The 24,338-nt window shown below is 42.0% G+C and overlaps 1 protein-coding gene across 1 annotated transcript in view; it reads right to left on the bottom strand.

Annotated features, from left to right (window-relative positions):
• The window catches only part of ALK (ALK receptor tyrosine kinase), a 671,693-nt gene that overhangs the window by 166,613 nt on the left and 480,742 nt on the right, over nt 1-24,338 (bottom strand). Inside the window, exon 5 of the mRNA XM_039238463.1 lies at nt 18,891-19,018. Coding sequence (XP_039094394.1) covers nt 18,891-19,018 — 128 coding nt within the window. The remainder of the gene's footprint in view (nt 1-18,890; nt 19,019-24,338) is intronic.

Raw genomic sequence — 24,338 nt, forward strand, 5'->3', positions numbered from 1 at the left:
GGTGGGACCCATTTTGGTGAGTGGGTGTGGGATAGAGAAGGAAAGGTAGAATTCTAAGGAGAAAGAAAGAAGAAAATCAACTTTTAAAAAGATTTCCTATGCCGATTTTTACACAGTTTGTCTTCCTGAGTCTGATCTCATCCTTATGAAGTTGGCATTATAATGGTTTTCATTTTATGATAAGGAATAATCAGGGCTTAGAGGGGATGAGTTAGGTGAGTGCTGTATGTGGCTCCAAAATCTTTTTACTGTAGTGCACTGTCCTCAGAGAGCTTACCATCTAGACAGGAAGGAATACATTCTTGTGTGATGGATGAACCAAGAGTCAGAAGACTCTACACAAAGAATAGATCAGCACTAAAAATGAAATCACTCTATAAGTCATGAGTAGCAAATGTTTTAAGGCTAGTTAGTGTCAAGTAATGGTTTAAATGATGATGCCATAGAAAGTGCTCATGGATGCCACTGGGGGATGAAATGAGCATTGTGATGGCCTTTGATGAATAGATGGGATTGGGCCAGGTGGAATGACCATTCCTGGCATGTTCAGAGGACAGGTTGTTGATCTGGTGGGCTGGAGTGTGGGATTTAGTCAGAGGACAAAGTGGAGAGGGGTAGACAGGCAGGCTGGGGCCAGAGAAAGAAAGCTTCAAGGTCTTTGAACTTTATAAGTGGTACTGATCTTGACCAGGAAAAAGATGTAAGAGGTGTTTTCAAAAAAATGCATTGGTTGTCACAGAACACAGGTGGGATTTTGCCTTAGATCATGATCTTTTGCCAGGAGAGAATATGGTGTAAACCAAAGAGATTCACATACAATTTGTAGAGCTCTGAGCCTGACTCAGGACTGCAGCCTATACCTAGAAGGACTGAGTGTTTGCTGGAACATCTTAGACATTTAAAATATTTTGCCTTCTCTGTGTCCCATCAAAATTGTTATGGAAACTCTTTCCATGAAGTCATTGAAAAGAGGCTCCCTCTGGAGACTGTTTAGCTGGGGGCACAGTTGGAGAACTGGAGTTGGAAGTGTGGTAATACAATATTATCATGATTATCATAATTATGATTCAAAATATGATAGTCATCTGAAGTTTCTTTTTTCTGAACTTTGTAGACCCACCCCCTCTACCTTCCATTCAGAGTTGCTCTCACTCTCTCCTGGAACTTCCTTGAATTAGGGAGGCAAAATATAGATTTTCAACAGTAAGATCTGGACATTTTCATAATGAAATAGATCGTGGAGTAAAAGAAATTGAGTCTTGAGTATCTGCAACCAAGAATCGATAGGCCTCCAAACAGGCCTATAAGTAAAAAACACAGAGTGAGGCAGAATATAAAAGGGTGTGGAAGAGACCCCTTAGATTGGAAACAAAGAGAAAATTAGAAAAGATGAACACTTGAGTGGTCCTGCTAGGGCAACAAGGCCTGTGCATTTCCTATACTTGGTGAGATTTATCCAGGCAGGGGCATGAGAAGGAGATAAAGACCAGAAGATTTGAAAGGATTTGTAAGCAAGAAGGCATGCGAGCCCTTTAGTAGAGTCAGGAGAGTGGAGGGTCAGCTGGGAGGTAGTGGGTAGAAAGGGCCCTAACCCACAGCAGTATTGGGAGAACATGGAAAGTCTTAGTGTCTCCCCAAGAAGGGCCCAGAGGTGGCTGAGAGATTGTGGGTAGACCTGTAGGGGTCTTATGGATGGCACTGGGGTGATCTAGGTGGACCAGATGACCTACAAGCAGGGACTCCTTCCGTCATACTTATGGGGCTGGCCTAATGACTGAAGACCAAAAGGAGTGACTCTCTCAGGGAGGCCAGAGTAGATGGCTATTTCATTACCAGATAGCACAGAAGGCTTCCTATTTTTACTTGCTCCCCAGAGCAATGGGAAAGAAAATAGAAAAGGGGAGAATTCAGAACTACCTGATTATTTATCTAAGAGAAATTTAAAAAATTCCCATTCAGAGTTTACTTTAACTTTTGACTCTAGATTAAGCTGTTTGCCATCAATGGAAATGAGGAGTTCTCCTAGGAGCCAAGTCAGATTTCATTTTTTCTTATGGGCTGAAAAGTTTACATCCTCTATATGATGTTGAAAATCCTTTTCAATGGGCTGATTCTCATATAAAAACTGATCTGGCCTTTCTTGCCCTATGATAGCTCTCTTAAGCATGCCCTTTTCCTGGCTGAGCATGGGCTGGTTCTCTCTCTGAAAATACAGCTGAGATACAAGGTTCTGGTATGTTTATCATTCACTTAATACTTTATCAGGATGCCATGTATTCCCTTTATTTCAATTAAGAACATTAAGAACACTGACTGAACATCTGGTCTGTGCCAGGCTCTGTGCTATGGTGAGGATTTGGGACAAGGCCCCCATGGAGTAGGGAATAGAAATGCATAGGTGTTAAAGCCACTTTCTAATCTTTCTGAGGCTGAGAAATAGCAGGGAGAGGTTGAAAGTAAAAAGTCACAACTTGGCCATTTGATAATTATAGAACCTTAACTTCTTTGGGCCTCAGTCTGCTAATCTGTAAAATTAGGGAGAAAGAAAAAAAAATCCTTTAGACCTTTTCCAGATGCTAAATTATATGAAACCTGCGATTTTTAAAAGTGAAGAATTATGTAGTTAACAGAAGCCCCAGAAGGCAATAGAGTTGATAGAATAGAGCAAATACAAGTTCATCTGCTCTTTGATTCTGTTGTAACATCTTCAGAGCAGTGGCCAAGTCCTAACTCAAGCAAATCACATGGGGATGAGTATATCACTGATTACTAATATGGGTCATTTTGGCAGTGTTCGGGACCTATGTAAGGAGTTTCCATATGGTGTGTACTGGAGGTCCCACTCTTGCAATTATTATTATTAATATTAATAATTATTATTTTGGCAGGGGAGAATCTGGAATTTAAGCTTATGCTATTGGGTGTATTTGTCTTTGCCTATACTTACAAAGTAGAATGTCCACCTAAAATGGTTAAGTGGATAACTGAAGCCATCTGAAATATTGACATATTTGCCTTGTTTACAATTTCTTGCTGCTGATGTCAATTTTCCACTCTGCTTTGCATTCATAGACACTTTCTCACACTGCTCCCTCTTGACTCATATATGCATTCACTCATTCAACACTCTACAAAAATTCATGGGGCTCCTATTGTGTGCCAGGCTTTAAGCCAAGCACTAGGGATTCAGATTTGGGGTAGAAAGCGCACAACTCAGCAGGGGGGAAAATAACAGAAGGAAAAGTCAAACAGGCCATAGTATTTGGATGATCCACCCAAGTCATATGAAGCTTTGCTGGAGTTATGTGGATTGCACACTGGGCTCCCCTTTCTACCACACTTAATGAGGCTATCTGTGGCTGGAACCAAGGGTTGGGACAAGGGTATGGTGGGAGGAGTCCTACATCTGACAAAAGTGACTGTGACTCCCTTTCTATTTTTTATGTCTGAAAAGCAACAACCAATGATGAGAAATAGTGGCGCCTCATATAGTAGTGGGGCTTTTGATGAAGTTGTACCATATAATATCATAGCATGGAAATGCAAATATGATTTTTAAAAATCCCAAGGAGTTTGGGTTATTTAATAAATCACTCCAGCCTTGGTTCTGGAAGCATGGAGTCAAGTTACTAGGTGGTGGGGAAACAGGAAGCCCAGTTTATGCACTGGGACAGAGTCCAGGTCAGTAGGTAGGAAGATTTCACCCTACCAAACAGTGTAAACTCAGAACTTCCTAGTTTGCACAAGAGGTGAACTTTATGGTGGGTGGAGCAGCCAGACCTCATAGCCTTCTTTTTTTCTTCCTTTCTTTTCTTCCCCTCCTGCCTCCCTCTTTTTCTGAGATTTGTTATTTCCTTGGAGAATCCAATGGATCACAACTGTGATGTTTAAACTCTTTAAAACCCTAGTCAAGGCCCAGATACTTTGGTTAGCATACAACTAAAGTAAGCTGGAATGTTCAACATAACTTTACTAAAGACTGGGGAAAATAAGGGGAAAAAAATCTCCAGTGCATGCCATGAGCTTAGACTATGCTTTGCTGACCCTGAAGAGAAAAGAAAAGAATTTTCCCCAGACACTTTTCCTAGATTCTAGTATCTTCTCTTGTAAGTGACTGCAGCCTCAGCTCCATTACTCAAGAGCTCACTCCAATTTAATTTCTTGACCCCTTGAGGAAAATGCTGGATCCTCTTATCTATGTAAATCCTTACTTTTTCCAAGTAATTGATACCAGAAAGCCCTCCCTCTCAACTAAAGACTGTGGTCTTGACCCTGAGGCCTTCCTTAGGATAACCAAGTGCAATGCCCCACAAAACCCCTCACTGTTCATGTGCACGTATGTGTACGTGTGCAATATGTGTATGCATATGGAGTGAGGTCTCCTAATGAGAAAATGACAGGTACATGAAAGGAAAGGAGACAAAATTCAGGAATGGAAAAAAGGAGGAGAGGAGAAAATCTATGCTTAGAATACAGAAGAAAAGAGATGAACACTTTACGTGTGCACACCCCAGATCTGGCCCCTGAGCAGCTAATCTGGACATTTCAGTTGTTGTCTGTCTGGAGTAAAAGCAAAACAGGCTTCACTGATTACTGGGGTGCCCCAGCAATCAAATGGCCAATTCCATGGCCCAGGTTTTCTCCCCTCACAAAAAGAAAAGAAGAAAGTTGAGAAGTGAAAGTGAATTCACAGGCAAGAAAAAGACAAAGTCATGCAGAGTCTGGAAGAGACAGAGGGAGGGGAGGCTAAGGGTTAGGAGATGTAGGAAGAGGCTGTCCACAGGATGCCAAAACAAACACCATGATGGGTAATAATCTGTCTGACTTCCTGTATTGATTACCACACAGAGTAAATGCCTGACTCTGAAACGAGTAGATGCTTTGGCGTTACAAATAGCCACGGGAAAGAAATGGGGAGAAAGGAATGGGGGAAGGGCCACACCAGGGGAAGAATGGCAGAGAATGGATAGATCCTCTAACAGTAGTATGCATGCATGCCCAATGGATATGTGAGAGAGTGTGGGAAATGCAGCAAGAAAGGGCTTGTATTTGTTTTTTTTTTTTTTTTTTTTTTACAAATAGTTTATTGTCAAATTAGTTTCCACATAACACTCAGTGCTCATCCCCAAAGTGCCCTCCTCCATGCCCCTCCCCCCTCCCCCCCACATCCATCAGTCCTCAGTTTTTGTCAGCATTCAAGAGTCTCTCATGGTTTGCCTCTCTCCTTTTCCCCCACCATTTCCGCCCTTCTTCTCCCCCTTGTTCCTCCATCAAGTTCCTCCTAATCCTCCTATACGTGCAAACATATGATATTTGTCCTTCTCTGCTCGACTTATTTCGCTCAGCATAACACCCTCAAGGTCCATCCATGTTGCTACACATGGCCAGATTTCATTCTTTCTCATTGCCATGTAGTATTCCATGGTATAGATAAACCACATCTTCTTGATCCATTCATCTGTTGATGGACACTTAGGCTCTTTCCATGTTTTAGCTATTGTGGAGAGTGCTGCTATGAACATTGGGGTACATGTGCTCCTATGCCTCAGCATTTCTGTATCCCTTGGGTAAATTCCTAGCAGTGCTATTGCTGGGTCATAGGGGAGTTCTATTGTTAGTTTCCTGAGGAACCTCCCCACTGTTTTCCAGAGGGGCTGTACCAGTTTACATTCCCACCAACAGTGTAGGAGGGTGCCCGTTTCTCCACATCCTCGCCAGCATCTAGAGTTCTCTGATTTGCTCATTTTAGCCACTCTGACTGGTGTGAGGTGGTATCTCAGTGTGGTTTTGATTTGTATTTCCCTGATTAGGAGGGATGCTGAGCATCGTTTCATGTGTCTGTTGGCCATCTGGATGTCCTCTTTGGAGAAGTGTCTGTTCATGTCTTCTGCCCATTTCTTCACTGGGTTGTTTGTTTTTCGGGCGTGTAGTTTGGTGAGTTCCTTATAGATTCTGGATATTAACCCTTTATCTGATATGTCATTTGCAACTATCTTTTCCCATTCCGTTGGTTGCCTATTAATTTTCTGGGTTGTTTCCTTGGCTGTGCAGAAGCTTTTAATCTTGATGAGGTCCCAACAGTTTATTTTTGCTCTTGATTCTCTTGCTTTTGGGGATGTGTCAAGTAAGAAGTTGCTGCGGTGGAGGTCAAGGAGGTTGTTTCCTGCTTTCTCCTCTAGGGTGTTGATAGTTTCCTGTCTCATGTTCAGGTCCTTTATCCATTTTGAATTGATTTTTGTGCATGGTGTGAGAAAATGATCTAGTTTCATTCTTCTGCATGTTGCTGTCCAATTTTCCCAATACCATCTGTTAAAAAGGCTGTCTTTTTTCCATTGGATATTCTTTCCTGCTTTGTCAAAGATCAGTTGGCTGTCTACTTTTGGGTCCACTTCTGAGTTCTCAATTCTGTTCCATTGGTCTATGTGTCTGTTTTTGTGCCAATACCATACTGTCTTGATGATGACAGCTTTGTAGTAGAGGCTGAAGTCTGGGATGGTGATACATCCCGTTTTGGTTTGAAAGGGCTTGTATTTGAACACTGACAAGAAATATATCAGTCCTGAGATGGTAAGAAAAATGGGGAACATCTTTCCTTGTAATTTTTTGCTGTTTCAATCCATATAATACAATTCTGAGAATTTCTCATCTCAGCTTTACATACTCATAAGCCCAAGTCCACAGGACAGAGGCTTTGGGCTACTCACAGGCTCTCCTTGACCTTTGGGGAGTGGAGTGCAGGGAGCTTGTCTACGCCTAGCACTCCCGGAGGCTTTGCAGGGGTCTATTCCACTGCTGTCCCTGGCTGTGTTCTCCCTCACCTGTAATCCTGAACCATAAATCTATAGACATGCTACCTCCTGACCCTAGACATGAGTTGCCTGTCTCTGTAGCACGGGGAAGTTAATCAGTGACAACGTTTTAATTATATTTACATTTCACAAGTGATGGAAAGGATCAGCTTATAAAAGCAAAAGAAAGTTGAGGCATTCAACCTCTCTGGGCCTTTTAAGACAATAGAGTTATTATGTTCATGTGAATTTCCAGGAAGAAGCTTCTAATTAAAGCTTATTGCTTCTTAGCTGCCATTGGCCGGCAATGCGGCTCATCCTTCCTGTTCATTAGAGCAGAACAGGGGCTGTAGCCTCACAGAGCCTGTGCCCACCTTCCGGCCCACTCCCCCAGTGAGCTCGGGAGGATCCCAGTGCTGCCATGATGGCCCCATAACCCCCACTGTGTATGACTTGGGAACAAGACAGGATATTGCACCTGTGTTGTTAAAGGAAATGATAAGACCCTGGTCTATCAGTTGCATGAATTATTAATGAATGGTAATTAGTCAATGTTGTTAAGCATTTATAGACACAAAATGCTGGCTAAGAACTAAATAAAGAAGCAAAAGCAGCAAAAGCCAGAAGACTTTACATCCACCCAAATGCTGCTCATGGAATCCCAGAATGTTGGAGCTGAGGGAAGGAGGGATCAGAGATACCTTTTGCCCTGTGATTTGAAGACTGAATTGTGGGGACTTCTGGGCATGCAGCAAGGAACTGTTTCCCTGTGTTTCCTCCCCAAACAAATCACAACAAAAAAGGCAAACTAAGGTTCCATACTTGCAGCATAAGTTGAAGACAGAGAATGCCAAAAACTTCAAAATAACTGTGAGTAAAAACAAACAACACCATATCCTTCTGCTCTGCTCTGGAAGACTTGGCCATTTGATTCCCAAAGTCCTTGCTGTGAAGATCTCTGTCCCAGGGTCTGGGCAGAGAGGAAGTAAAATGTCTCCCAGCTCTTCAGATGGAGTTAGTAACCCTTTCTGTATCCCTTTTCAAAACAAAGCCAATTCTGAGATCCATTCTGTCTTTGAGGAAATTTAATAAGCTTAGGTCAATGCACAGGGGACTTTAAAATCTAATATTTGGTTAGTTTGACCCTGATTTTAGGAACTGAGTTCTTCTCTTAGTAGATAAGGGCCCCCTGCTGGTCTCTGGTGTCACCATGGGATTTGGCCTGCCATCCCCTCTACCAATGACTTGCAATTGAAAGAATACCTTTGCTTTGGTCCATCTTTCCAGGCCACCATATCCCCTTGCTTTAACTCATGTCCCTCTGTCCCCTTAAAGTTTTGTTTCACCAACATCCCCTCTGATGTGCCTTAAAAGGCAGAGAAGGGTGATGTCACCTCCTAGAATCTGGGGGATCACTTCCAGCAGAAAAGGTCTTAAAGCTCATGTTTTATCTTAAGATTTGTGTGTAGTTTGCATTGAAGCCCAATACATAGGTATGTTGGTTTAAATATAAAAATATCCCTCTGTTCCAATATTTTGGTAAAATGTACCATGTTAATTCTGTGGGTTTACACGTGCCAGAGTGCCACTACATATCCTCAAGGTACAAGGGTCCAAGTGTGAGAAACCCCTGTCCCTCTATCCCAACCCATTTGTTAGATCCTGGCCTTTCCCCATTTTCTTACAGCCAAATGCCTTTAGCCACTTCCCATGTGGGTGGGGTTTGGGAGGTAGGGCAGTGAGCCTGACCTCAGACCTGTGGGACAGTGCACTGAGAGTGGAGACATCCCATTCTTCCTCTGGGGATGTCCTAGGCTTCACCAAGCCCTTGAAGTTGAACAATTCACTGTTGGTCCAGTTTATCTTGATGACTCACACCAATTATCTGTACCATGCTTAATTAAGAGTTGTCAAGGCCATTGGATCAACATCACTCTTTGGACTTAGGGAGGGCGAGAACTAACCCTGTTTTATTTCCCACTAGGTTGCAGGCATTGTGTCATGTAAGGGACACACACTATCATATTTAATCCCCACACGAATTAAGTCCTCACATGAAGTAGGTGCCAATGTCTTCATTTCACACATTAATTATCTAGCACTGCAGGGTGTAATGGACACACAGCACCCAAACAACTCAATTAGGATTCAAGTACACATTTTTCTTATCTAAATCCTATCTTCTTTCCACAGTTCATGATGCAACGCCCCTTGCTTTTCTCTCTGTTGCATCTTTTGCCCACTTCCCTCCTTAAGGCCTCTATCAAAGAATGAGAGAAACAGAGAGGAGGTGAGGTCAGAATGTATGAATTCTGCAGTCACCTGTTTCGGAAAGATGGAGAGGATGTAAAAGAAGTGGTGGATTGAAACCAATGTCTAAACTGACATTTCTCTTATCTCTGGAACTTATTTATCTGGGTCCGTATCACAGGCACAGATAGAGACCTGGAGGGGAACATAGCTTCACCAAGCCCCTCATTCATCATCAGCCTGAGCGTCGGTCTCATTAATAACTGGGGCTTAATCCTCCACATTCAAAGAGACTCCCATTACCCAAAACAATAATTTTTTTAATTACCCAGGCAGAATGGCAAACACATATTGAATGCTAAGGATGATTTAAAACTAATAAATACTTCTGGAAATTCCTTGAACATTTTAATGAATTAAAAGTTATGAAATATTTATAAGGAGTAACAATGCCATTTAGTACCATTAATAAAATAAATACATTAGTCAGAGAATGAAATTCATTACTATTTTACTACTAGACATTTATGTCAATGACTGAATATTGCTCCAAATTACTTGTAAAATAGACCAATTATTTTAGTGTGATTAATCTTTTCAATTATTTCTTTTATGTAGTTGTAATTTGAAAGTAATTTTCTTCTGGGAGGACAATGACCTCAGCACACTGGTTCCTTATTTATTTATATTTAAAAATCTTTTATCTCGGCCTCCATTTCCGGGTGATTTCCAATGGTCAAATATTTGAAAGAGTCGACCAAGCAATCATTGTTCCTACGTACTTTGTGGGGCATTTTTAATTGGCTTTATTAGTGGTTATGAATAAGCCATTCCAACGTAAGGAAGTCTCTGCCAACAGCAGCTGTACATCTGTAGGGAAAGCAGGGGCAGGCAAAAGGCTTTCCTGGTTCCACCAGCTGGGGGCCTGGCTGATTGAGACCCCATCCTCAGCACTGTGATAAGCACATCACAGGACGTTTTGGCGCTTCTTTGGACACTAAGGATCCCCACAGGATTAAACAATCTTACTCCTTTGCAAGGCACATTGGATTCTGGGCACCCAGTCACTATGGGAAAAAATGACTTTATCAGAGATAAAAGCATAGATTATGGGCAGGAAGAGAAGCAACTGCCTTCAAAATCAGAAAATAGATCTGGGCTTTCAAAGTTTCTGCTGGTAGAGGTGGGGGAGGGTGAACTTTCCCTTGGCCCAACGACTCAGACAAGGTGCAGATGGAAAGGGAAACGTGAGCCTGAGCCTGCAAACATACCCTGGGCTGGCTGTGATGAATTATTCCACCCTGGTTCCAGAATGAGGGCATTCAGCTCAGTCAGGGGGTAAGGAAGGGGAAGGCAATGGTACATTTATTGTGCCAAGCACTGTGCCAGGGGCTGTACACATAATATCAGTTTTCATTTCTCAAAAAACCCATACTTATGTATCATTCATTCCATTTACTGTTGAGAAAATCCAAAACTCAAAGATTTTTAAAAACTCTTCTGAGCTCAGAAGGGTGGTAAAGTGATAGACCTGGAATTCCACACTCATTCTGTCCATTTCCAAAGCCTGTAATCTTCATTCTCCTTTGTAACCCAAAAGCCTTTATTCAGTGCTTACCATGAGCAAAGCACTGTTAGTTGCTAATTGGGGTACAGAGATTAAAAAGAAAAAGACACAGTCTTTGATTTTAGGAATTTAGCATCTATTGAGCAAGATACATAAATAACTCTGGAAAGAAGTAGTCTGTTCTAAAAAGGAAATATATGGAGACTTAATTCTGAGCTGAGACTTCTTGGAGAAGATGGCATTGGAGTTGAAATCTGAAAGAAGTGCAGGGCTTGGGGACACAGACATTGGGGATGAGATGGGGAGAGCACTCTATAGGGGCATCCCTGGAACAAAAGCTTGAGGCGGAGGTGTTTGAGGAAATGTGAGATCTCAGTGGCTAGAGGAAATCACATGTTTAATGCTTATCTTGTAAATACGGTACAATCCATAGGCAAGTTATAGGTGGGAAACTTTAGAAACAGGCAGTTAAGAAGGAGAATGTTTTGTAAGTGGGCTTCACCCTTCACATGGAGGGCGCAATAAGAACTAATGGAGGTGGCTGTGGCTGCTATTTCTCCTTGGCTTTCATTTCCAAGCAATACATCCCTCTACTTCACAGTTGACTCAGTCCCCTGAAGTGACCAGCTTGGGTGGCTGCCACTTCGGTGCCCATGTCAGGTTGGCAGTGCTGTGGCTCTCAACACCTGCTTGGCATTTGGTTATTGTTAGCATCCCATAATTTTGCAGGAGGCATCAGAAGAGCCAATTTGCTTCTGTGACCAGCACTCTCTTCATAAGAAACTGAGCAGCAGCGAGGGAGCACCTTGTGAGCTGCAGAGAGGTCAGGTTGCTCAGGGCATCATCTGAGTCTCCACAGCCATCTAGCTCAGGGCATCATCTACAGTGCCTCTCTACAGCCATCTTCTCATCTGGCCCTCACGATTAAGGGCAGTTTGGGGACAACCACTGACATATTGTTATTCCTATTTTATTTTATTTTATTTTTTTTATGTTTTATTTATTTCTAGGAGAGAGAGAGAGACAGTGTGAGCAGGGGAGGGTCAGAGAGAGAGGGAGTGACAGACTGAAACAGGCTCCAGTCTCTGAGCTGGCAGTCAGCACAGAGCCCGACGTGGGGCTCGAACCCACGAACCGCGAGATCATGACCTAAGTGAAAGTCGGACGCTTAACCGACTAAGCCACCCAGGCGCCCCTGTTATTCCTATTTTAAATAAAAAATCAATGTGCCAGTTCTGATAGAGACCTTTAATAACTCTCCTGACTGAAGAGCTGGCTTTGGTATGGCAAATAAGAGGTGGAAAGGGGACTTTGATCCCCTGATTGTTGGTTCAGTGCTCATTCTGTGGTATTCCTGAGCAAGACACATGGGAACCAGTGTAGAGGAGGACACCTCTACAAGTGGAGCACTTATTCAATACTTCTGGTGCGAATTAAATGGAAGTCAGGGATGCCCTGGCGGGGGGGGCGCAGTTTGTGCAAAGTAGAAATCAAAACACAGTCCTCAGACAGAAGCAAGTTTCTATCAGTGTCACTGAGCTTTCAGTCTAGCATGTGCTCAGTAAATGTCGAAGGAATGGGCAAGTCCGTGGATGGAGAGATGGATGATTCTGCCACAGAGAGTTTTCTGCTAGCAGCCTAAGGACGGCGCCACAGTAATCACCATTTTACAAGCACGGACTGAGGATCCTGCTGGGGTGTTGCTTGCTGTTGGAACAGAAAATGCCCCGTCTGGGCCAGGCTGCCAGAAACCCATGAGGTTATCCTTCATTTTATCCAGCTGGATTTTGGAGCCTACTCCAGAGATTGATTGGTTCCACATGGCTGGCCAAGATTAGAATCCATTTGCTCAGCTTCTTTCATTTCCTCTTGTCCCCTCTTGGCCTAAAGAGGACATCCTTGCCTGGCCATCATTGTCTTTGGTGGAGTAGGAGGAGAGAGAAGGGACAGGGCTGGGAGATGCCACACATTTTTGTTTTTTACTGGAAACATTCATACTAGCTCCATATTTAGCATCTCAAAGCCAGGACTCAGTGGGCAAGAACTTGCCTTGTGTAAATGGGCAATAGCCTGAAATATAGCAGCCTTGTGCTCAGTCTTAATTGTTTAAGGAAGGTACAGTTAATGTAACAACTTTTGGCTCTCATGTTTTATGTAAGCACAGAATCATAAGATCAAAAACCTGGAATTAATAGGAGAGTTGAAAATAAGAATGCCCAGTGGTTCTCAAAATAAATTTTATGAAACTCAATGGTGATGGTGGGGGAGTGGGTGTCGAAGGCTAGGAAGCAGGTGGGTTCTGGGTTCCCCAATGATCACTTTTCCTAGGGAAGCTTTGCTTGTGTAACTTTATACACTGGATGTCTATATAAAACTTTATTTGAATTAGGGTTCAGCCTCTAAAAAGTGTTTGAAGACCATAGATCCAGTTTAAATGCCATCATTTTAGGCCCAGAGAGGTTAAGATATCTGTGCATCCCCAAGTCTTTTGGGACATGTGTTCTAAGGTATCCATGGTGGTGGGACTACTTTTGACACTGGATTCCTCCCCCTTCCTGCACTACAGAAGTTAGTAGTATGAATGAAATAACCCCTCATTGGTAACATGAGGATTATGACATCCTCTCTGCTGGGCAGATAGGAGAGAAAGTACTGTGTATGAAAGTGTCTCAGCGGGGCAAGGAACCAAGAGTGCTTCTTGTTGAGAAATCTGTTCATGAGCTGAATGTGGTTCTGACCCAGGAAACCTCAGGTGTGATTCTTGTAGGTTCATGAAAGACACCAGGAGCCACAGGGACTGGAAATAAGATGTATTTAGGCTCACACAGGTGCCATCTGTAGCTCCTTCAGCTTCATGGATGGGGTGTCCACTGTTGGCCAGTGGGCAGTGGTACACCTAAACTACCTCTGACCAACCTAGGCAGGGAGAGGGAAGTTCTAAAGTAGATTCTTAGAGGGGCGCCTGGGTGGCTTAGTCGGTTAAGCGTCCGACTTTCGCTTAGGTCATGATCTCGCGGTTCGTGGGTTCGAGCCCCGCGTCGGGCTCTGTGCTGACTGCCAGCTCGGAGCCTGGAGCCTGTTTCAGTCTGTAACTCCCTCTCTCTCTGACCCTCCCCTGCTCACTCTCTCTCTCTCTCCTAGAAATAAATAAAAGTATTAAAAAAAATAAAGTAGATTCTTAGAAAAACTGAGAGCTTGAAAATGATGAGGTAAAGGTAGAAACAAACTGAGGACTGCTGGGGGTGCGGGGGGAGGGTGAGGGGGGTGATGGGCATGGAGGAGGGCACTTGTGGGGATGAGCACTGGGTGTTATATGGAAACCAACTTGACAATAAACTATTAACAAATAAAATTAAAAAAAACAAAAAACAAAAAACAAACAAAAAAAGAAATCACATTGGGATGGTCAATAATTTAGTGTGTCAAAGTTCAAGGTAAATCTTTGGGGTGGTTTGTTCATTCAATTTCCACTGCTCAGGGAGGCAGAATACATGCTTTCTGGGGTGATTTCCAGGAGGTAGCAGCAACATACAGCAGCTAAAAGCATGGATACTAGAGTAGATGAGCTCTGTTCCAATATCAGCTGTGAGACTTGGGGTAAATTACTTAAGTCTCTGTGCCTTGATTTCCCCATCTATATAATGGAAATGCTGATAATGATAATACATACCTAATAATATTATTGTAAGGCTTAAATGAGTTAACATATGCAAAAAATTTAGAATAGGGCCTGGCATATAGAAGGTGTGATGTGGTGTTTGCAATAGTATATATTCTTATGAGCTGCTAAAAGGCACAGTGTTTTTTCAAATCAATTTCAAGAAGCTAGTCCTGCCCCTTCTGATGTGTTTTTTCTGTAGAGTCCTCTGAACATGAGGGGTCCTGATGAGTGTCCAGCACAATTCTATTGCTTTGGCCTGTCTGCTGAAGAAAGGTCTTTGTGAATGGGTGAAGGGTTTCCTGGGAGCCCAGGCATGGGTATCTGGAGGCTGATATCTTTCCCATTACTGCCGAATTTACCAACATTTTTTTTTTAACATCAGGGAAAAACCTCTTCTAACAAATTTCCACCCACTGCTACCTCTTTTGGAAATAAGGGTAATAGCCCAAAGCTATAAAAGCAGGAGAAGCATTTATCAATGATTAACTAACAAGCAGTCAACAAATATTTATGTAGTGTTTTCTATGTGTTTAGCACTGTGTTACATGCTCCCTGGAGAAATAAAAGAAATATAAGACAAGATCCCAAACCTCAAGTTACGGTCCCAAAATAACTAACTGGGAAATGATTGTAAAACAGCTGCTAAATTTAGATGTAGAGAGCAAAGCATTCTGAGAAAGATTTCTATAGCTATGAATGATGTTCTGGAGGGTTTGGGCCCTACACTGGATCCTAAATGATGAGTCTGCATTCAAAATGGAAGGCCTGGGACCAAGCCGGCCATTTCTGATGCAGTGGACAGAAAACCTGTCTGACTAGAGGGCAGGAGGTATGGGAGAACAGAAGGCATAATGCTGGACAGGTACTGAGGCTAGATTGTAAAGAAGCTTGGAAATCAGGCAGAGACACTCAGGCTTTTCAGGCAGGACTAAACAGTGGTGAAAATACTGAAGCTGGAGTCAAGATGGCTCTGATGTCACTTCTAGCTCTACCACCAACCAGCTGGGTGATCCCCAGCCCATCACTTTCCTGGACTCAGGAATAACTGAGGTGGCCCACTCTAACCGCCCCCACCCCCATATTTCTGATGTGGGAGGCAATAAGTTACTGAGATATCATGAAAGTGCCACAAAGAAAGGGAAATTTGGGCAGATTGGTGGGGCAATGTGTTAGGGATGGGCCATGGTATCAGGGAGACTAGCTGGCTACTGCCAAAGCCCAGGAATGTGTAACAAAGGCCCAGATAAGGTACATTGCTATGGAAATGAAGTCAAAAGGGTACATTCAAGAGACAACAAGAGTAGCATCTAGATAGCAACAGATAGGATATAAGGCAGCCACGAGTCTAGAGCCCAGGGATTGGCCATTTGGATGTAGGGATAAGGGGATGAGTCAAAGCTAATTCTAAATCTTCTGGTAATAAATACACACCTCTCCTCTATACAGTCCATAAAGGTGGTAGAATGGCATGGACAGAAACACTGGTATGGTGGTCACACTGACTTGGGATTGAGTTTGGCTCTATCTTTCCCTAACTGAATGACCTGGGCAAGTTTTGAGACTTCTGTGAGCTTCAGTTTCCCCATCTGTAAAATATGATAATAGAACCTGCTTTACAGCACTATTGTAAAGTTCACATGAGATAACACACGTGAAAGGATCAGCACTTCCCTTCGTGCATGGTAAGTGCTCTGTTGATGTTAAACTTTTATTACTTATTAACTGAGCACCTATTAAGTGTTACACACTGTGATGGCAGCTCAGGATTCAGAGAGGAAAGAGGTATGGCCTCTATCTATGACACCCACAAATAAGTACCATCTCCTATATGGGGAAAATTGTCCCCACATCCCCTGTAAGTCTTCTCCAGACTAACTAAAATGGCACTTCTCCCCATGCAGGCCGAGGAAGAGCTGCAGAGTTCTACAGAGGTGTCTCCTTTCATATTCTGTCTGTGCCTCATCAGGAGGGGACCAAGTTACTATCAGAAAACAGGCCAAGTATCCTGTAGACCTATCTAAAACCCTAGCTAACATGCCACTAGCCCTGTTCACTCTCTCAAAGACAGTACTTCTCTCTCCTTATCTCCTTCCTTTCATGAGCTAAACCAAAGCAATGACCTAAGACAACATAGACATGTGTCTACATCAAATAGGCTTTGAGTGTGCATCACTCCTTTCATTTAAAGATGTGAATGTGGTTTTAGGATGCTTCTTATGTCTGCAACTTGTCCACACCAACTGACGTGCACCTGAAATCATTCTACCATGGGAGGGAAAATTGGAAGTTCTCAGGAGGCACAAGAATTACTTTGTTTTTCTCTGCTCTGTGCTTTACATATCCACACTGGTACCTTCATACCCCTTGGTGGTCTCAGGAGTCCAAGTCAGAGAAGGGGTGCAGAGAACATCTGCTTCTCCATGGAGACCATCTGTTCTTATACATGAAGCCTCTGAAGGAAGGTAGCTGGCACCTGAGAACCTTCTGAGGTCTCTTGGCCAATCAACCTTCTCTAGGGAATTAGAAGCAGACTTCTTTCCTCCCTCCTCCAAGAAAGTGTCCTTCCAGGAGACACACTTTTTGGATGAAGAGGGGTCAACTTTCTTGGTTTCATAAGGGTAGAGAAGCAGACAAGAAACAGGTTTTTAAACCCTGCAACAAACTCACTGCTAATGTAACATAAGATACACAGGAAGAATTTTGCAGGTGAAAGGGAGTCATAGGGGTAAGGGAGGAAAAATTTGGAGAGATCCTTGATTCAGAGGTACAAAGAATTTTTGCAGATGTATTTTGGCTGGGCCTGATATTTGGAGTTTTGTAGCCTCTTATTCCCTTCTCTTGACATTACTCAAATGAGATTAGGCCAGTTCTGGGAACTGATACCTTTTCCCTGTCACATTCCTGTTTACTGGCTCCACTTCAACAGATGGCCTCTTTTGGACAGTACACAGACCCTTGACATCTGTGAGGATTGATGGTGTCCAGAGCCATTCACAAATCCCCAAGTTTGTGAATGTGGAAACATTTGTACAAGCTCCTGGCTTTCTCCCAAACCACATGTTTCTTATACATTGCCTCACATCACAGGTTAACCACCTTTTCAACTTGAACTGAAGTTCAATCTATCACATTATGATGTTTTTTTCTTTTTCTCACACATAAACCAGTTTTCATTAAAGGAAAAAGAAAACCACTTTGTGAAGGTTCTTACAAGACCAGCAGTGAATGAAGAGCCCTTACAGCATAAGAAACTGGGTGGTCGGGAGTCTCTTAAGGGAGTTCCCTTTGTACATCACCTGTAAGAGGCCCAAGGTTTAAAGCTGGGGTTTTCTGTACGCAACAGATTGCTGGGTGTTATGGGCCTTCATGGTTGTTCATGAACAGTCTCAGTTGAGAACTTAGGTCTGGGAGTGCTACAGGCTTCCTTCCTCTCCATACTTTATTCTTGGGCCGCTTAGACTACAGATTCCATGGCACACCTGAGATCTCCCTTCCCAGTGAACCTCTGGTCAGAGGCAGGCACAGCAGAATAACAGTAACGAAAGCAACTTTTCCTGAAGATTGTATGATTCAAACCCATCTCCTATACCTTCTACATGAGGGAAACAATAAAGGATGTTTATAGTTATGATGCTATGTCTTCTAAACAATCAAGGAAAAATCACCCTCATTTATCTATTGATTCATTTCCTCCTGTTTACTATTCAGACCTGAAGCAATATCTGATAAACGATACATACGAGATGTGATCTTGAAAAGTAGAAGGTAGAAGGTCAAAAAAGCTGTAGAGGGAGGCGAAATAAACTTATCAAAACCACATACAGCTATAATTACTGGGGTTGAGTACTGCATTGAGTTCAGAGTTTCCTGGCAACACAGGCAAAGAGAAAAAAGGAACAACAAAGCATTCTTTAGGAGAGAGATGCATTTTCTTGGGAATAAATCTTGAAATAAATACACAATGTGTGACTTACACGAAAGGAATTCAATGACAGAGTGGACCATACCTTCATGGGATTTACAAAATAAGCAAAAGTTGCATATAAAACCATTTCCCAAGTTTCCCCTAAATAATTGCAGAAGTCAAGTCATTAAAAATACTTAGCCATAAGTTTTGTCTCAGGGAAAAAAGGGGAAATGATAATCACTATCAAGTTGGTGGGGTGAGGAGTGGGGAGAGATACAGGTGAAACAAAAATGGCATCATATTGATAACTATTGTAATTGGGTTGAGGGTGTATGGGGGTCATTGTACTATTCTATTTATTTGTACACATTTGAACTTTTCCACAGTAAAAACCAACCAAACAAACAAAAAAACCCCCACAAAACAATGTAGTTGAAAGCATTTGGCAGCCAGGGAAGTTAAGCTGATATGTTCTCTAACAAAGACTATATTCTGTTTGATGAAGTTTTAAGGTAAACAGATATAATGTTATACTCAATCTTTGAAAATCAATCAGCTGGGAAGTGGAGCACTTGGTACTATTCAGAACCAGCTCCAAGGCACCACAGACTTCACTATATAAGCAAGCACATTCACAGCTAATCATGGTGGCAGGCTATCAACACACTTAAGACAGCAAGCAACTAAGAAGTGGAGGGGAAGGCCAGATTCAGATACCTTCACTGCAGTTCTTCAGGGCAAAGAAGTCCACTGCAGACAAGCTTCGGTTTCCACTTGAGATGTATTCCAGGGCCACTCGGAACGGGTTCTCTGGGCGCCCAATTCTTCCCTGAAGCACTGTCCAGCTAGTTGTGTGGGAAAACAGAGAGGAAGAGAACAGTGATGAGAAGTAGGCCTAACCTGCACAGAGCTCCTGAACCTGCAGTGATTTCAGGGCCCGTGTTCTTCGTGGGCACCAACGGATGCAACCCCAGGGGCTCTGAGAACCATGACTCTGACATCAACACACACACACACCTTTGTTTTCTTCTTGTCCTGCCAACTCAGAGATCCACTTCTCAAACCCGCTATGGGCACTGGCCACTGATGTTCCTTTTGTCATATTCTTTCAAGCAAAGGCACCCCTTTGGGCCATTTTGGTAGGTTAATCTTACAGGAAAAGAATATATGCTCTTAAGAAACCCTGTCAGCAGAGTGAAGGCTTATTGATGTGTTTATAATTATCTCTGGGAAGAAGATTTTTCAGATTTTTTTTTCTGATTCCAAAGTCTCAGAACCCTTGAGTTTGCTATATGGTTACTTAAGGGAAGCTAGCATGGGCTATTTATTTACTGCAGGAAAATTAAAGTGCACCGAAGCATGTATTTGGGGGTAAAAGGCATCTAAGATTGGCATGAACTCTACAAAAAGGTGCAAACAGAAGAAGACAGAAGTAGGTCAAATGGTGAGCTGTACAGCCGTCTCTGATCAAGGACACTGACACTGCTGGAGAACAGAGAATAAGCTGAATGAACATTTTTTACACCTCACTCATGCTATTAACCTCCTGAAATAGCCTCCTGTCACTGATTGGAACATCAAATTTACTTTCCACCATTGACTCAGGTTTTTTTTTTTAAATATATAGTTATGTTCACAATTTTGCATGGCAAATGGAAATTACCTGGACTATTTCATATTTTTTCCCATAAAAAGCAGTTTTATCAAGGTATATTTGTCATACAATAAATTGCATGTTCCTTTAAATTCCTTCAAAAATAGTTTTATTGAGGTATATTTAACATGCAATAAATTACATGTCTTAATATGTATATTTTAGTGAATTAAAGTATATGAATTGATGAGTTTTGACCTATGTATACATCAAACTCCTCACAATGTTTCATGTTGTCCTACCGTTACATAAGGCTGTAGGTAGGTTGGGCAGTACAAGTGCGAAGGAATTTAGAGAAACATTAGCTTTCTGCTAAAAAAAAATTTTTAAAGCACCCCTTCTCCTGCAAACCAAATTGATGCTCACAATAAAAAACTTAAAGGGGTGCCTGGATGGCTCAGTTGGTTGAGCTTTCAACTCTTGATTTTGGCTCAGGTTGTGATCTCACAGTTTGTAAAGTCAAGCCCTGCATCGGGCTCTGTGCTGGACAGGGCGGAGCCTGCTGAGGATTCTCTCTCTCTCTCTCTCTCTCTCAAAATAAAAGAAACTGAAAATAAAATAAAAACCCACCCATTCAGAAAAGGTGACAAAGGAAAGTAAAAGTCACCCAGAACCTCATTATCCAGAGATAACTGGGGTCAACATTTCTGCTGCCTTTTAGCTATGCTTTTATATAAACAAGACTATCTTGCTGTATGTAAATGATAAATTGCTGAATTCAGCTCTTACACCAATATTGCACTGTATGTTAACTAACCAGAATTTAAGTAAACATTTAAAAAGAAAAAGAATAAATAAGGCCATCCTACATGCACTCTCTGTGACTGGACTTTGCCATCCAATGATACGTCAGGAGATGATAAATATAGACTACGTGATTAGTTCAATGATGGCATTTTTAATGATTTGTACATTGCTTCTGAGTTTTCCTCTTCATTATCATGCTGAGGCTAACGTCATGTACTTCTGTCAAACTGCTTTAAGACAAATTCTTAGAACCCAAGTCAAAGTGTGTATACACTGAAAACTCTGAGCATATTGTCAGTCTTCCAAAAGTGAGTCAGAAAGCCTGTTTCTCCATCTGTTTGTTAACAATGGATCCCATCAAATCTTTTCTGTCTTTGCTACCTTTTGGTGATGAAGTCATTGCCTAAGGCAATTGGTGGTTTTTCAGTGGGGTGCTCTTGGATGGCAGTTTTGAGTCTCCAGTCCTGCCATGTTGCTGGGCATGCAGTGGGAATCTGCTGAGTGAAGAAGGTAGCTTTGTTCTCCAACTATGCTCTTCTGTAGTTAATTCAGATCACTGTAGCCAATGCCTCAGCCATTTAATACAAGTGTATTAAGTTTCCCCACAATAGATGCTGTAGAAGGGATTATTGCTGTTGTAAAGTTTGTTCCCTGTTACTGTACCCAGCAGGATTTCTATCCAAAATAAAACCAGTGCAATTGAATAAGGTAAAGGAAGCCTTTCGGTTTAAATGTGGAACTGTCAAAGAAAGAAATATTTGAAAAGGAAATGTAAACATGGGGTTCTTAAGAAAAAAACAAACGAGACAAAGAGAGCCGAATTTTTCTTCTTCTGAAAAAGAAAGAACCTTATTTTTTTTGAGGAAAGATGGTGGAGAAATGCATGACTATTCATATTCTGCCAAAATCATAGCTCTCTGCTGTGAGGAATGATGGATTTTAATTCCAGGTACACTGTGGCCCTTGACAATGATTTCCATTTCTATATTGGCACTAGCCCTCTGGATAAATGTGTCAAGAGTTTTAGGAATTAGTTTCTGAGTTACTGATGCAATAACTTTTGTCTGAAATTCTCTGGCCTCCCATAGTTTACTGCTGCAGCTTTAATAACTTTCAGGGCAGTTGCCAAACATGTATTTTATAACCAGGGAAGCTGGGACAAGAAAAGGGCAAGTTTGTACCTGGGGTCAGCTTTGTTTAAGAGACAGCGGAAACCCCAGAAAAAGCAAATGCAAGCTCTCTTTTCTGTCTGCCTCCATTCTCTCTGCTTATATCCCAGCAGTCATGAAACTCCCTTATTGGGGTTCTGTTTTCTTCTTTGGCTGTGGCAACTCTACTTGGGCTTGTAGGAGGGAAGGTTATGTTCTGACCCAGGTCCTCCTAGAGACAAACATGCAGCTGTGTCCATGTGTTGGGGATTTGTGGCTATCTTAATAGTGGTGCTTCAATCAATCAACTTGACAGGGTGGGGAGTCCATCTGGATTCTGGGAAGCCAGAAAGACGTATGGTCAGCCTGTCACCATCCATTATCTTCCAGTTGTCTCTCTAGAGCTCTTTACTTCCAGTTTTGGCTCTGCCCCTCATGTTTCTGATGACTTTGAACAAGGCACTTTACTCTGAATGCCTGAAACTTTGCATATTTTCTGATCAATGTATTCTCAACCAGAGAAAGCGTCTCCAATTTTGTGTAAATTTGGTGAGAAAAAAAACTGACCACATATTTTTGCCGAGTGGCTATATTATACTGGGGTATATAATATACTGAATTAGAATCTATCAAAAAAAAAAAAAGGCAGGAGAGTTGGTTTGTAATATCAAGGTCCATTTCTGACTCAGAGACTGGAAATAGTATGTACAGAGGCCACTGAGCAGGTGCTGAGTCCTGGAATCCGGTTTTGGATCTGCATGGGCAAGGACAAGTTCCTGTACCTCCTTGGGTTTTAGTTTAGTTTTTTTTTTTTTTTTTTTTTTTTGCTAGCAGAATGCAAGGATTGGATCAAAAGTTCTCCAAGGTCCCTTATTGATCTAATGCTTATACCTCTCTAGCAATTTGTAGGAGCCCCAGTGACAAAACACTTTATGAAAACCCTGAAGGCTGCAATACACAAATAATATTCTACAGAAGGTGGAAGAAGTGATTAGGCAAAGAATTACAGATTTATATCTGCAAAGAGACTACATTCCATCCCCTCAGAGAAATGGAGAGACTTGCCCAAGGTCACATTTTTTGGTTACTGCATACCTAAGATTAAAATCAAGTATATTATTGCTCCCAGACCGCAAGAACAGGAGTCAATGGAACCTATGGATCAGTCTGTATATTCATTTGCCATTTCATACCACTGGTATCCCAAAAGTAGGAAAGGAAGTGTCTACTTTGCATTATTAGAAGAACCACCAGTCTGGCTTTTAAGGGTGAACAGGCAAGCCAGACAGTAAAATACATTGTCAGAAAATGCACACACAAAACAAAAAATCCTAAGAAGCTCTCGCATGGAAACAAGAATCTCCAAAGTCACCACTCCACACCAGAAGAGTCTGTACATGTTTAAAGGAAACTGTCAGTACATCTGATGTGAGGCAGCTGCTGATGAGATTGAAGGGTTGGCAGCCATGACTCAAGAGGATGAAGACACAGAGTTATTTTCAGCCTGAACAAAGGGGCACTTTTTGATAGCCTGTGAGGACTATGGATGGCAGTTGACAAGACAGAGGAACGTGTATTAGTTTGCTACTGTATGATATTCTAATAGGTATGATGTTGACAGAGGGCTGGATCACAAAAGCAAGCCCCAAAACTACATGCTATTTACTGAAATGCCTTTCTGAGATGGTTTTATTTCTGTTGCATTATCGCAAGGCCTAGAGTCAGCTCTCAGCTCCACCCTTAACTTAGCCTAGGGACCTTAGGCAAATAATTTAGCTTCTCTGATCTTCAGTTTTCTTATTTTTAAGATGGAAATCATGCCTACCTCACTGGACTGTTGTTAGGATTTGTCAGAAGGATGTATGTGAAGGAACATTTCTTGGGGCTTTCAATAGTGGGAGCTATTTTTATAGAAGACCACAGCTTTCTTCATGGAATGGCACTGGTCCATGAAACTATCAGCATCTCAACTCCTTTATGAGATTCAAGGGGGAAAGGAATGTAGGTAAAAGGAAGAGAGAAAAGCATTTGCAGTTTATCAACAGCAGACACCTTATTTGTATAAACCAGAAAAAAAATCTTCATTTTTAAATGGATTCTTCACGTGTTAAGCAGAGCCCAAAGAAATCATGTTGAAATACCCATACAACAAAATATAGTAGTGACTCTGATAGGAGGTCAACACTCTACTTAGAGCTCTCCAAAGGGCTCTCATCTCACTTTAGAGTAAAAGCCTCTTATTTACTTTTGTATCTTCCTATAACATGTGGAAAGATGCCTTGTATTTAGATCTTGGTTAGAATTTGTTGAGTTCTATTTCTCAGATATTTATTGGTGCACTATTGTACACTAAATAAAGTACTACGTGCTCTGGGAAGCCTAAGGGTTTAGGATTTAGCTTTACACTCAAGGAACTTACAGACTAGTGAGAAAGAGTAAAAGTAAACACCAAAATTTATGGTGAATGACTGCATAGGCATTATGTAGTATTAAAGCTTAGAGGGCAAAAAGATGTCTTAGGCTGGGTGATCAAGATAAAACTTGACGACTGGTTGTGAAGAGGGGTCAGGGAATGAGAAAAGGGCAATGCAGAGAGGTTGGTGTGAACACATGAGC

This window comes from Hyaena hyaena, unplaced genomic scaffold (assembly GCF_003009895.1).
Source record: "Hyaena hyaena isolate Hyena2069 unplaced genomic scaffold, ASM300989v1 scaffold_140, whole genome shotgun sequence".
Taxonomy (NCBI): domain Eukaryota; kingdom Metazoa; phylum Chordata; class Mammalia; order Carnivora; family Hyaenidae; genus Hyaena; species Hyaena hyaena.